Source organism: Aquila chrysaetos, chromosome 14 (assembly GCF_900496995.4).
Source record: "Aquila chrysaetos chrysaetos chromosome 14, bAquChr1.4, whole genome shotgun sequence".
Lineage (NCBI taxonomy): Eukaryota > Metazoa > Chordata > Aves > Accipitriformes > Accipitridae > Aquila > Aquila chrysaetos.
The window spans coordinates 31,189,728-31,202,586 of NC_044017.1; the positions used below are offsets into that span (position 1 = coordinate 31,189,728).

General features: G+C 35.6%; 1 protein-coding gene across 17 annotated transcripts in view; it reads left to right on the forward strand.

The window, feature by feature from the left end:
* Positions 1-12,859, forward strand: part of LRCH1 (leucine rich repeats and calponin homology domain containing 1) — a 133,934-nt gene that overhangs the window by 89,770 nt on the left and 31,305 nt on the right. For 3 of the 17 annotated variants that reach the window (XR_003926491.2, XR_005933902.1, XM_030036261.2), the window contains 6 exons: positions 994-1,083; positions 1,196-1,232; positions 1,970-2,131; positions 4,317-4,364; positions 5,583-5,655; positions 11,591-11,698. Coding sequence is in view for 4 of the 17 variants with exons in the window: in XM_030036261.2 (XP_029892121.1) it covers positions 994-1,083; positions 1,196-1,232; positions 1,970-2,131; positions 4,317-4,364; positions 5,583-5,655; positions 11,591-11,698 (518 nt within the window). In the remaining 13 variants the exon portion in view is untranslated. The remainder of the gene's footprint in view (positions 1-993; positions 1,084-1,195; positions 1,233-1,969; positions 2,132-4,316; positions 4,365-5,582; positions 5,656-11,590; positions 11,699-12,859) is intronic. The other 14 variants (XR_003926492.2, XM_030036262.2, XR_003926495.2 and 11 more) reach the window with 11 other exon arrangements.

Below are 12,859 nucleotides of genomic sequence, written 5' to 3' on the forward strand. Positions count from 1 at the left end.
ATTAAAAGGGCAATAAAATACAGAAAATTAATCTGTTTCTCCATGAATAGTTAGATGTGCTTTCATGAGTAACACTATAGTAGATTTGAAATGTGGCTTTTAAAAATGGCTTGTCATGCACGTCTGTATTTTTCTACTGCTTTTTTACATAGTGTTTTTTTTTTTTCGTTTGTGGCTTCACTTTCTTTTTCTAACCTTAAGATATGAGTATTTAATTTACTGAGCACTATACAGGCTTTTCAATGTATGTCTCCTATATGTTAACATCCAGACTTACCTAGCAAGATATACCTGGGTGCCTAATACTTGCCAAATGATGCTGTAGGCTTTCAATCCTCTGAGCCATGGGCTCCTCATAATTTCTTTTATAATTACTGGATTACATGGCAGTTTGTTATATACTTGCATTATATAAAGCAGTGTGAGAAAAATTTGTTTTTCATACTGAATAGTTTTTGTGTCTTTATTCAGATCCACAGAGGAATTTACATGCTTCCATTGCTCCTTAGTTTAAGATGCACAAAAGCTTTCATGTGCTTTTAACTTAAACCTAGAGCATGTAAAATATTTTAACTTTCCCCAAAGAGGTTTCCTTTGTGCATCACTATAACTCTAATCACCTGGTCAGGATAACCTAGCTGAAATAACTAACTCTAACCAGAATTATCCTTCTATTTGAATATACAGAGGTTGGATATAGAAATCTACAGTCTTCTAGATAATGGCATGGTTGTTGGTAGTAAAGAGGTCCTTTTGTTTTGATACAAACCATTACTCAGAGTGACATTTTGCAGATGAAAGCATAATGTTGCTTTGACTGAACTGGTGACAGTGAAGCATCAGGGGGCATTTCAAAAAGTTCTTAAGAGATAACACTGAGCATGTTAAAACCATGACTATAAAAGTATTTCGTATATCCATTTGTTTACATACTGAACAGAATGGTTACCAAAACTATACCCCAGTGCAATGTTTTTATTTCAAACCTTGCAGATTAAGCATGGATATTTCAGAGAGCAGTGGTGTGAATCTGTATCCCATGGAACCAGCAACAGCTTTAGAATTTCAGGAGTCTACAGTAAAGTGTGTTTATCTACCTTTTTTAGAAAAAAAAATAATGCATTTGTTAGATTAATCGTATTCAAGTTTCTACACAACAAATTACATCTTTGCATTTGTTTATCTTTATACATAGCGGTCAAATGCAGATGGAGATGTCTTCCCTTGGTCAGGTACGTTAATGAGTATATTATTACAAAATATCTGGGGGGGAATGACAGGAAATGAGCCAACAATTTCATCAATTATTAATCTACCAAGTAGGGAAGGGAAAAATTTAGTAGGCTGGAGGACAAAACTAATTCTTCTTTAACATTTTTATGGAATTGCTTTTATTTTTTTTATATGTGTATAAATAAATTTTTTCTGGGTTTATCAGTTACTTTTCCATCTTAGGTTTTTTTTCCCCCATGTGTGACTCATGCCAGTCCATAGCTCAGCTATGCATACTTGTCTACCGTCCCAAACCCCCTTATCTCCCTCTTCTGGTGTAGGAAAACAGTACATTCATTAAGGATAACCCCAAAATATTTTGTAAACTAAAAATCAGTGTTTTCCCAGAGCACTGTCACTACAGTTACAGAGTATATGAAGTATAATTTCGAGTTTTACAGTGTGATATATGCTGCTTATTATTTGATCTGTATCCTGACTGGTGAACTGGTATTCTTTACGAAGTACTTTGTTTAGATTTACATTATCTACCTATTAGCACTGGAACTGCAAGTATATAGTATCTGCTTACTCATTTGTTCACTATTCATCACAGTATTTGTAAGAAATACTTCTGAGGTAATGTTATGCAAAAAAAGATAGAGTTCTATTTCCAGTGATACACGTCTAAAGAGTTGTTTATCGTACAGAGTTCTATTTCCAGTGATGCACGTCTAAAGAGTTGTTTATCGTACAGAGTTCTATTTCCAGTGATACACAGTCTGAAGAGTTGTTTATTGTACAGAGAGAAAATGCTGAAGAGGAACTAGAATTTCAGAGGAGGAGGGAGCTGATTATGGAGAAAGCAAAGTCTGAAGTGAGAACTTGTGAACAGGGTGAAAAATGGTCATTGAGTCAGGTATGGAGGTGTCTAGTTGCAATAAATGTGAAAACATTTGGAATGGATCATTGCAAAATGATCAATTTGTGTGCGGAGATAATAGTGGGTTTAGGCTCAGGAGGTTGGTTTTTTTGCCTTAGCGTGAACCTCAAGGTTTGGCTGTAAATGGGAAGTTGATTAAGACCTATCTCTCAGGAAAAAACTTGATATAATGAAATTAATAAAGGTCTTTTCTTCCAATAAAAATTATAGTAGTTGCAGTGGTTGCATTCCCCTGGAAAAAATAAGTCACCTCAAAGTTAGATCTTCAATAAAATGAAACGCCTGATTCCTCTTCCCCCCTCACCCCAAATACTCTTGTAGTTACGTAAGCTGCTAAGTTTTTCTGAACAGCACTATTTTTAATGTGTTTGATATTACAGACAGACTGTATATAGGTTAAGATAATAGTTTTAAAGTTTCAAAAAATATTTTAAGTTTTGTGTACATTGCAACTATCCAGAAATAAATAACTATAAAAAAATTAATAATTTAAATATTTGATGCCTATGTTATTACTTCAGAACTTGTTTGTATAGGGATTTTTGTGACTGCTCTTGCAAGAAGATTCTGAGAACAAAATTACATAACATTCTGTCTATACTGGTAGTACCTTAATATGGTATCTTAATCTTTTCCAGACATAGAATCTGGTTTATCTTGATGCTTTTCAAGTGTTCTTATGTATAATCATTACTGTGAAATATTCCTATGATATCCTTGTGACTTTGTTACTCTTAATTCTGTCTTTGTTTTTTCTTTGAAATAGCAAATGCAAAAAAATTGAGTTGGTTCATCTCTTTTGTTATATTGTTATACGTTGGGGTTACCACACTTCATTTGGAACAGTTCTTACTACGTTACTGAGATTAACAGATAAGGCTAATTCAGTATCACAATGTGTGGTCTCTGTATTTTGACAAACTGTTTAACAAGGACACTGCTGATTCACTTTTAAGAACCTTTTAAAAAGAAATAAATCTTCCTAAACACTTGTAGAGGGCCTGATCTGGACTGTGTGATGCAGGTGAAAGCACTAGGCACGTTCCACGCAATGGAAACACATCTTGCAAGAGCAAGTTTTTAATCATGCTGCGTTCTGTGTAGTACAGTAAGCACTTCCGTAGCTACTTGTGTTACTAAATTAATTCCGTTTAGCATAAATTCAAAATTCTGACTAGTGACTCGCATGCTGTGAGTGAGATTAGACCGCAATGTGGACATAACTAGCAGGTCTGTCCCAAGAACATAGTCCCAGAGCACAGGAGTGCTCAAAGCTGTGAGTCCCCAGGTAGAACTGGCTGGAACCAGATGAATAAGATTTCTTTCTGTTTATTCTAGGTAATACAGTTGTTGAGGTGATATCATGAAAAGTGTCTAAAGCTGAAGAATTTTTTTTCAGCTTGAAATGTAGCCAAGAAAGGTCATGAGGCAAAATGGGTGTCTAATCTTCCTTCCCATCTTGCTAACTTTTGGAAAGCTCTGTGACTGTTGGGACCAAGTGTTCCAAGTGCTGTCTTTTGGTTTTGTTTCCATTTTTAATCGATCAAAAAAAAAAAAAAGGCCCTAAGGAAATGATTTTGAATTGAATTGTAATTTGTTTTTACTTATGCCAGCTGTGTTTCTGCTGACTGAGTTATGATTGATGCAGGATTAAGGATTGTATTTCATACTTATTAACGTGAGTGACATGTTTCTAATTTAACTGTAGCAGAAGTGGTAAAAAAAGGTATGTTACATTGCAATTATAAAATTAATTGCTTACGGAATACTTCTCTCCAAATCTGTATTTAAAAAAAATATATATATTTGCATATTAAACTCTTGGTGATGGTTTACAAAATCTGTGAAACAAAATTGGATACTGCATTTGAACCAACAAACATTAAAATCTTATAAATGCAGTTATAATCACTTAGGATTGAAACTCAAAAATGAATGACAAATCTGTGCGAATAATTTCCACAAAGTTTTTTAAATGTTGTTCAACTAGCAATAAAAGTAATTATTATTCATGAAAATTAATTGTTTCAGTGAAAAAAAGAATGAAGTATTAATGTGTATCTGTTATCATGAGTAAAATATCCTGTTGTGGTGTATCACTAATATAGTTGCTGAAATGGTCTTTTTTTTTTTTTTTTTTCCTTCCTTTCCAAACACGCAGAATGATCTAATTGTTTGGAATACAAGTGGGCAAACTTCTCACAATGAGGTAAGATGCTAGTGCTATTTGTTTGTCTCTTACATGTTTTATATGAATGGTTTATATACTAAATGAAACATGTAATTGAATATCACAGAAAATATGACTGAGCACATCAGTAATGGCTATGTGGTTTATTTGGCTTGTAGTTCATTCCTGTCATCTTAGGGATTTACTAGGGTATAAAAATATGCTTTCTGATAAGCTCGTTTCTGAGTTATGTACTTTAGTATAAAATATTTACTTTTTTACATTTTGTTTGTTCTGCCATATTTTCTTTTTTTTGACTCTTCCTTGTTCCACAAGAATTTCTATCGATTTCAGTGCAATTTCTTTTTGCACAGTTGTGTCATATCCTTGATTAGTTTTCAGAGAGGAGTCTGCTTTTATTGATCCTATTGCTTTCACAGTGCGAATCTCAGCAGAAGGTCGAAAAGGGAAACTGCAGGGAGCTCCTTATGGAGATTTTTTCCCTTCGTATTTTCTGTGCAGAAATAGGGCTTCTCCCTCTACTTTGCACTGCGTATGAGCATCTTGCAAATTCATGAGCACCCAGCCACCTGCCATCAGTCTTGGTGACGGGACTCCGATAGTTCCTGGCTTCCTGAGGAATCACTTTTTAAAGAGGATTCCCATTATGGCGTTTGGTTATAGGACTCTTTCGATGTTACCAGTGGTGGTATGATGATTATACCTCGCCTTCTGTATGCTGCTGCTCCATTCTTCCTCCTGCAACTGTTAGCCTAGTTCAGGCTCAAGGACGATCCTGCTCTGAGGTGTATGCTTAACTTCTTCTTTTCTGCCTTTTAGGCAGAAATTCAGTGTTGCATGGAAAGTACCATGCAGAATGGTAATTTATTCTGTGAAAGAAACGAACGTATCTAAGGAAAAAATGTCTTTGCTTTGTTTTTCTAAATGTTCTGTGCCACAAAAATGTATGTTTGATGGAACCAAATGATTACATGGGAGAAAACAAATAATTGAGCTTATTTATAGCTTGGGGGAATATCTTGCAGTCTTTGGACAGAAACTCATTTTTTCCAGCAAAGGAATAGGATGCAATAACAAAGAGAGACTATTGTAGGTTTGAGGCTATATTGTGATCAGATTGTGGTGGAGTCGTCGTAGCACACAGTGTTGTTAACTTTTGCATTTTATATAGTCAGTTGTGCTAAGATACTCTGGATGTTACTCTTAACTTCAGATTTATGTTCTTGAATTACACAGAACAAGGATAAAAGTCCGACAATGTCTCCTACTACAAACACCACGATCCCTTTTGGCCTGAAGCCGCGATCAGGTAATGTGGGAAAGAAAATTAACTGATTTGTATGCACTTTTTTCTTTTTTCTTTTTTTTTTTTTTTTTTACATCTGTGTTATTAATAGATGTCTGTATTTTTTTCCCTTAAGAAGGCAGTGATGAAACATTTTCTGTACAACAGTTAGAAGAAGATTTTAACATTTTAAGGTTGTAGGTTTGCATCAAGATTGAATTTGTAACAAGTATGTATTTGGCATGTTACATCTGGATCAATTTTCATCCCTTACTAGTAAATTAGGCGTGTTATGAAATAATATGTATGTATGTTTAAAAAATATGTGTATATGTATATGAATACATGTATTTGATATATACACACACACATACATATCATCTGGGCTGACATACTAATTGAAATATGGGTTTTGCTTAATTGGTATGCAGTTTAGATTTTGTTGAATAATGTATGTGAATAATTAGGCTTGTTTGGAAAACACTTATGCATTGCTCTGAAAATTGCTCATTGCAGTGAGTCTTTCAGTAGTTATGCTTGTGTAAGGATCAAGCATTATAGAAAGATTAGATGTTTACTTCAGCCAGCAGCTGAGTTTAATGCATTTGCAATGCACTAAATCTGCATAACCATCAATCTTTTAACAAGCAGCAGTTTATTTTAAAAAAAAGAAAAAAAAAACCCCAAACAAACAAAATGAAACAAAAAAATACAGACGTATTTGAAGGCTTGGATAACAGCTTCCTTTAAAAACAGGATTAGCTACAGGATTAAACTCAGTTTTTATCTTCTCTGTGCTGAGGTAGTCAATATTGTTAAGTGATCACACATCACCTCTAAAGACTAACTGTAGGTTTTCCAGTATTTTTCAGCGTCCTAAGACCGTAATTCTGGTTTCTCGCATTCACCACAAATGCTTTTAATCAAATGCTGGTAAACCACTACAAGCTTGTAGTTTCCATAACAAAATATCTTGGCAATAATGGCAGCAGTTTCACATTTGAGTGTTTAAGAAATTGTACCCATAGATTTGTTTTTCAAAAAGAAAAGTTATAAAAAGCACAGGAAATGGTATTGAACCAACCTTGTTTCATGAAGAGGATATTTTAAATTTCTCATGTAGTTATGACGTACAGTTTGACAGATCTGTTCAGCTGCATTTCTTAGTTTGTTGGACTCAAACTCTGGCTCTATTCTTATATATTCCTGATGCTTTAGAGATGTTGTTATTTCTCTATATATTTAAAGTATGGGTTAAATGATGAGCAAATGGGTCCTTTCAGGATTTGGAAAAAAATAAACCATCGAGTGATATTGCACAGTCCAGTGGCAACATTGCGATAACACTGTTGGGAGAAAGACGTGTGAAGGCAAATGGGCCCGTGCCGTGTTGCTGCTTTCACGGGACGTATCCTGTGTTCTGCTGAGCTGGCAGTAAAATCTGCTGCCAGGGACTGGAAGCAGCGTTGTGGAGGGAATGCAAGATCGTGACTTCTTGTTCATGCGTTAGTTTAACGTGCGCTTCCAAGTCTTGGTATATCAGTGCGCCAAGATGTCCTATACTTAATGATTGTAATAGGTCAGGGCAGAATAGCCTATTGAATCTTTTTAGAGGATTTCTAGGAAGACTGGATTGCTATGGGTTGCAACAAATCCTCCAAGTCACATAATGGAAGACCAGATGGGCACAACTCCTACAGTTCTTCCCCTGACCATGTTGCAGCTGTGTGTAGCCTCATTGAATACCAAAGTCAGTTGGTTATAATCTGTTGATTTTCTACACTGTACCAATTCAAATTCATACATTTGAATCGCTTTGAGTATGCCAATACTATAGTGTCTTCTGGTCACAGCTATGTGTTGCAGAAAACTTGGTAATCTGGATTTATTTTCCTTTCCATATCGTACACTACAGAGTCACCAAGCTAGAGCCATTACTGCACAGTCTTTCACCTCATCACATCCAGTTTCAGTCATGTTACCTTGAATTTATACCATGGTAAGACAGGGGAATTTGGCAATAGTAAAACTTTAGGTCCAACTTCAGATAAAAAGACAATATATTAGCTATGTGGCACAATGTAACAAAATGAAACCTTGTAAAGGAATGGTGAAGCTGAGTATTGTTTTCTCTCCTGTTCCCACCCTAGAATTACTCTAAAAGTAGTATTAAAATTTGTTTTGCTAACACATAAGAATAATTTACAGATAGAAGTAGTACATGACTGAAAATAGTGGCAGGTTTGTGAATTCTGCATGTTTTTCCCGTTAAAGCTGGCTAGCTTGCCATGTCTCTAGTTTTTTCACTGTATTTCCTTTAAAACTTTGTGCGAGTTTTGTGGGAGTTTGAACCATCCTATCACTGTCTGAATTTGTAGTTGTTAATTATATACCACTTTATTGCCCTAGAGCTGAGCTAGTCTAGGGGTCCAGCAATTCTGTGATCCAGGAAAGTTTTCCAGCTCAGTTTGTAGTTTATTTTAATAGCTTTTTTCATTTAAGTTCTTCATGGCCTTAGAGGAAACCTTAAAACTCTTTGGAAATGAGTTTTAGCCATTTAACTTCATTAGAGCTTACATTTGAATTACTTGCTTCTATAAATCTTTTAAATCTGAGTGCAAGATTAAAAGAACATTAAAGTGTTCTATCTAAAATGTGTACATCATGCTCTGTAGAAAAAATAGTGGCAAATTTTCAATGAAAATATATGGAACCATACCCTTCTGAAATTTGAGAGTTTATTTTCACTGTGTTTATTTTCATCTATTTTAAATGAATGTTGCTTTCTATTTGACTTCCCCCCCCCCCATTGTTTCATAATGGTTTATGTCTCTTGGAAAGGTGAAAGTAAACTGTTCTAGACTTCTGGTAAGGATTGCAGTTTTTTGAACTACACACACAAATGGAAGTGCTTCCAGAGGATAAACCACAGTGGCTTAAATTTCTGTGTTAGTACATACTTACATGCCTTCAGGACTGAAGGTCCTTTTATTCTTTCTTTTTAAAGCTAGGGAAAATATTGGGAAAATTCATATCTGATGGCTGACATGATACCCAAAGAAAATGTTTTGAAAGGTAATGAATGTGTTTTGACTTCTTGACAGATTCTTTTCAAGGGTCAGATGTTTACATAAAAGGTAAAAAGAGAGAGGATTTTTTTAATTTTTCAGACTATTTCCTCCTGTATTTTAAATACTTTCATAGAGTATGGGCTTCTCAAATTCACATTAATTTTGAAAACCTTAAAAAATTACTATGGAAAAGAACCTAAAATTACAAGTTTTCTTAGAACTATAGTTTTGCTCTTGGGAAGTACTTTTGCTCTCTGAAAAGGAATCACTCAAAATAGCTAATAAATTTAAACTCTTTGTGCTTGATTCATGAATTGATTAAAATGTTCAGAGTGGTGCTAATTGTCAAAACTGAGTGTTGCAAAGTTCTTGCCACGATATCTTTAATATGCCAGACCTTGAAACCTGAGCATCTACTAACAGATCTTGCAGTACTCAAGAATATTCTTTGCTTTTGTTCTGTGCCATTTTGAGATCACTGTGTTTCATAATTTCTGCTGAACAAGGTAACAGCAACACAGACAAACAAACCAACCAACAAAATTGTGCTTTCAGAGGCTAAAAGAAGCACTACCAAAACTCAAAATCACAAAGCCGTTTGTATTGTGAAGTGAAAAGTTTTTCCCTTGCAACTTTACTTAGCATAATCTTACTTGTGAATCCAGTGTCTTCATTTTTCATAGCCTGTAGAGAATTTGAAGCACAATGTTAGTAGACATGCTTGCCTCAGTGTCTTTTAAGTTTGTTGGAACACATAATGATCATTAGAACTTGACAGTATTTTCCCCTCTTTTTGAATGCTAGTTACTGGTTTTCTAATCTCTGGATATTTATTCCTTCCATTTGTTTTCTTCCCTAACTGCATTATCTGTGCACTTTGGAAAATAATGAGAATCCTTATTGCCAGCGTAATTAAAGACTGTTCACCGTTTGCTATAAATCTGTATTCTGTTACCCAGTCTTGACTCTGCTCAGAGTTTAGGTTGTGCCGACTCAGGTTCAGCTGATCTGGTGTCCCAATAGCCAGAAGCAGTAAACTGGCTTTGGAAAAAGGCATGGCTAAAGAGAGCAAGCTCTTGAAGAGTTCAGTGTGAAGAGAAGTGGAAGGTGAAGTTTTATACGACACTGTCTGAATTATTATCATGTTAATACAGATTCCAGAATTGTGGGAAGGAGAATGTCTATGCGATTAAGTTCCTTATGATTATTAATTTAGAATGGTATAAAATAGGGACTTTCTGTGCTTACTGAAACTTTACCTTGGACTTTCTTCTAATATTAAGTGGGTTTAGCTGCTTTTTGATCTACAGAGCAATTTCAAATTGATTTAGGGTTATGGTTTAGCATTTAGAATAGTGGTAGTTTATAATCTCCAGTTTAGTTTGAGGAGCATGATTGTTGCTTGTGTGGGGGATTCAGTAGATAAAACATGGAAATATATGTAGGGAACCAAGAAATGAGTGAGTTCGTAATTTTTGTGGCAGAAGTGGTAAGGAACATTGTGATCAGATACAGGAAAAGCTCATTAAAAAGTGGCATCATTGTGAAAGGCAGAGAAAGAGAGATTTAAATTCTGTGTCAGAAAATAGGAAACCAGTGGGAAGCTTTGAAAGGATGGATGATGTGCTGAAGATAAGCAGAAAGGAGATACTTTAAGGATGTCAGTGTCCAGTTCTGAAACACTAGAGAATGGCGGTTTGAGGAAAGCTTGGGCAGAAATCCTTGCCACAGTCAAGACAGGAGACAGAATTGCAGAGTAGATGTGGTGAGGAAGGAACAAAAATGTCCGCTGAAGAATTTGAGGAACAAATAAGAGGTGTTGTCATGACTAGTTGAAGGAGAGAAGGCAGAATGGGTGGAAAATAGGGACTTTATTGGTGTACAAGTTTAGCTCTGTATTGAGTTGACGGGTGCTCATGAACTGTAGGCATGACATGCTTTTACAGTCATCTGGTGAATAGTGTCCAGACTCTGTTGCAGCTTCTGTGGAAATGCGCAATTTTTCATGCTTTAGGGAGCCCAGCTGGATCATTGCCGAGTTTGTGTTTGTTAGAAGACCGTCTACAGTGCAGGTTTGCCAAGGTTTGTGGTGCAAACTCGGGATCACCCTTTGGAGGTATTGCATGTCTGTTCTCGTCCCTGGAAAGTCTGTAAAAGTTGCAGAGGACCAGAACTTTCCTGGGGTGGTGGGGCCATTGTAGGTTTGGACTTATTGCTGGGGGAGTCAGCAAGAAATAAAAGTGGTGCTGCATGTACTATTAAGTGAATTAAAACAAAAGGAAAACATCTGTACTACCTGTATGTACAGAACATATTTCAACAAAAAGAGAATCCAAGGGATAATATAGTTGTTACTTATCAAAATAAGCTAGGAAGTTGTAAAGTAATAGTATTTTCGTATGGATGTGTAGATTGTCTTTGGGGGAGGAAGTGTTCTTACTACACAGTTACAAAAAGTACCAAAATTCTTATTCTCTGAACTTTTCCTTGCTGAAACTTCACAGCTGATATATTTACTTCCTGATTCAGAGAGTCAAGTTTTTTGTCAGGCTCTAATGTAAAATCTATGGGTACTTTTTCTTAAAACTTGGTTATAAACAAGTTGTGTGAAGTGCTATGGTTACAATGATCTTGCTAAGCTTAACAGCCTTAACTGCGCATAAAATGTATGATTTGCAAGTACTAACATATAACTTTTCGTTCTTTTTATTCTGCACCATCTTTCATTCTTTTCTCAAAAATTATACATTTTGTATTAATCACCTTTGAATTACATCTTCGTCATTACCATACAATCCTAATGCCATAAATGAAATGCTGCTGCCCCCTTTTATCCCCACTCCGGTCCTTATACCACCGTGGTTGGACTGGCTATCACTCCCCTCCAGCAGACCCATCCCTCAGTCTTCCTCCTATCTCCTTCAACACACTTACACAGGCACAAACATGGGACAACTTTAGCTACAGTATCCCATCTGAAGGAGACAGTGACAATGGTAGGTGTTCCATATATAACTTCCTTAATTTTGTGTTTTCAGAAACCTGAATATATGGCAAATGCCTCATGTGGCTGAGGATGAAGGACAGTACTCTTGAGGGGATGTTTATAAGACTAAATACCTCAGAGGATGCATGTTATTTTACTATAGAATATGTAGCAGTATCAAAAGTAAATGAGTGAAGAGTGTCATTGTTTACAGGTCTGGCAAAAGAACTTTTCCCATGATATCCACTCCAAGAACTATTTCCAATATAGGTTTATTTACTTGATTTACTTTCAAGGGTTTAAAAAAGTTGTACTCAAACAGCAAATAATTTTGCTACTGTCTTTTCCGCATTTTTTTTATTTATTATTTTTTTGATAGATACTGACTGTTAATAAAAATATCCTGCTCCCATCTGCAGTTATTGATGCAGGTGCATATCTAACTTAATTAGAAGAGGAATCCATGAAGAAACAAAGCTGAAACAACCAGCTAAGCAAAAACAGTGATTTCTGTCCAAAAGAAACTGTTAGTAGAGCTGTCAAACTTCTCTGTGCATAGTGAAGGCCAGGCACATTAGTGAATGTTGTTACTGCTTCTTTTGCTTTGCGTTTTCTCCAGGGCATTATTGTCATAGTACATTGAGTCTTGGCACTAATACGCAAAGCTGGCTGTGTCTGGGCTATCAGAGTCATCTACTGCATTAGTAGTTAAACATCAGACAGAAGAACCGGAACCTAGACAATTGAACCATTTATAAATATTTGATAGGCAGATGTATTTTTTTAAAGTAGGTCTGTTGTTCTTCCAGTTGCCCTAAATTAGAAGGGTGTTTAGGTGTTGGAAGGCAATGAAGCTGTCAGAAGTATCAGATTGAAACTAAGACCACAAATCTTGAATGATAAATGCCAAGATGTAGTTTAGAATGCCTACATTGAGTTCATTACTTGATAATACTCGCTATTCTTGATCGTAAAACCGTAGAAGACAGCACATGTAAGGAATCAGCTCCATAAAGGAAATGTGTATGGAATATAAGAGTTGTGGTAAAGGTAAGTTGAAAAACTGAATTTAGTTCATGATTGTATGAAACTAACTTGATGTTTCGCTGATGAATATTCTGACAGAGAAAAGGGAAAGCTAGAGGTACTTCTAGCAGTGCAGAATTTGATC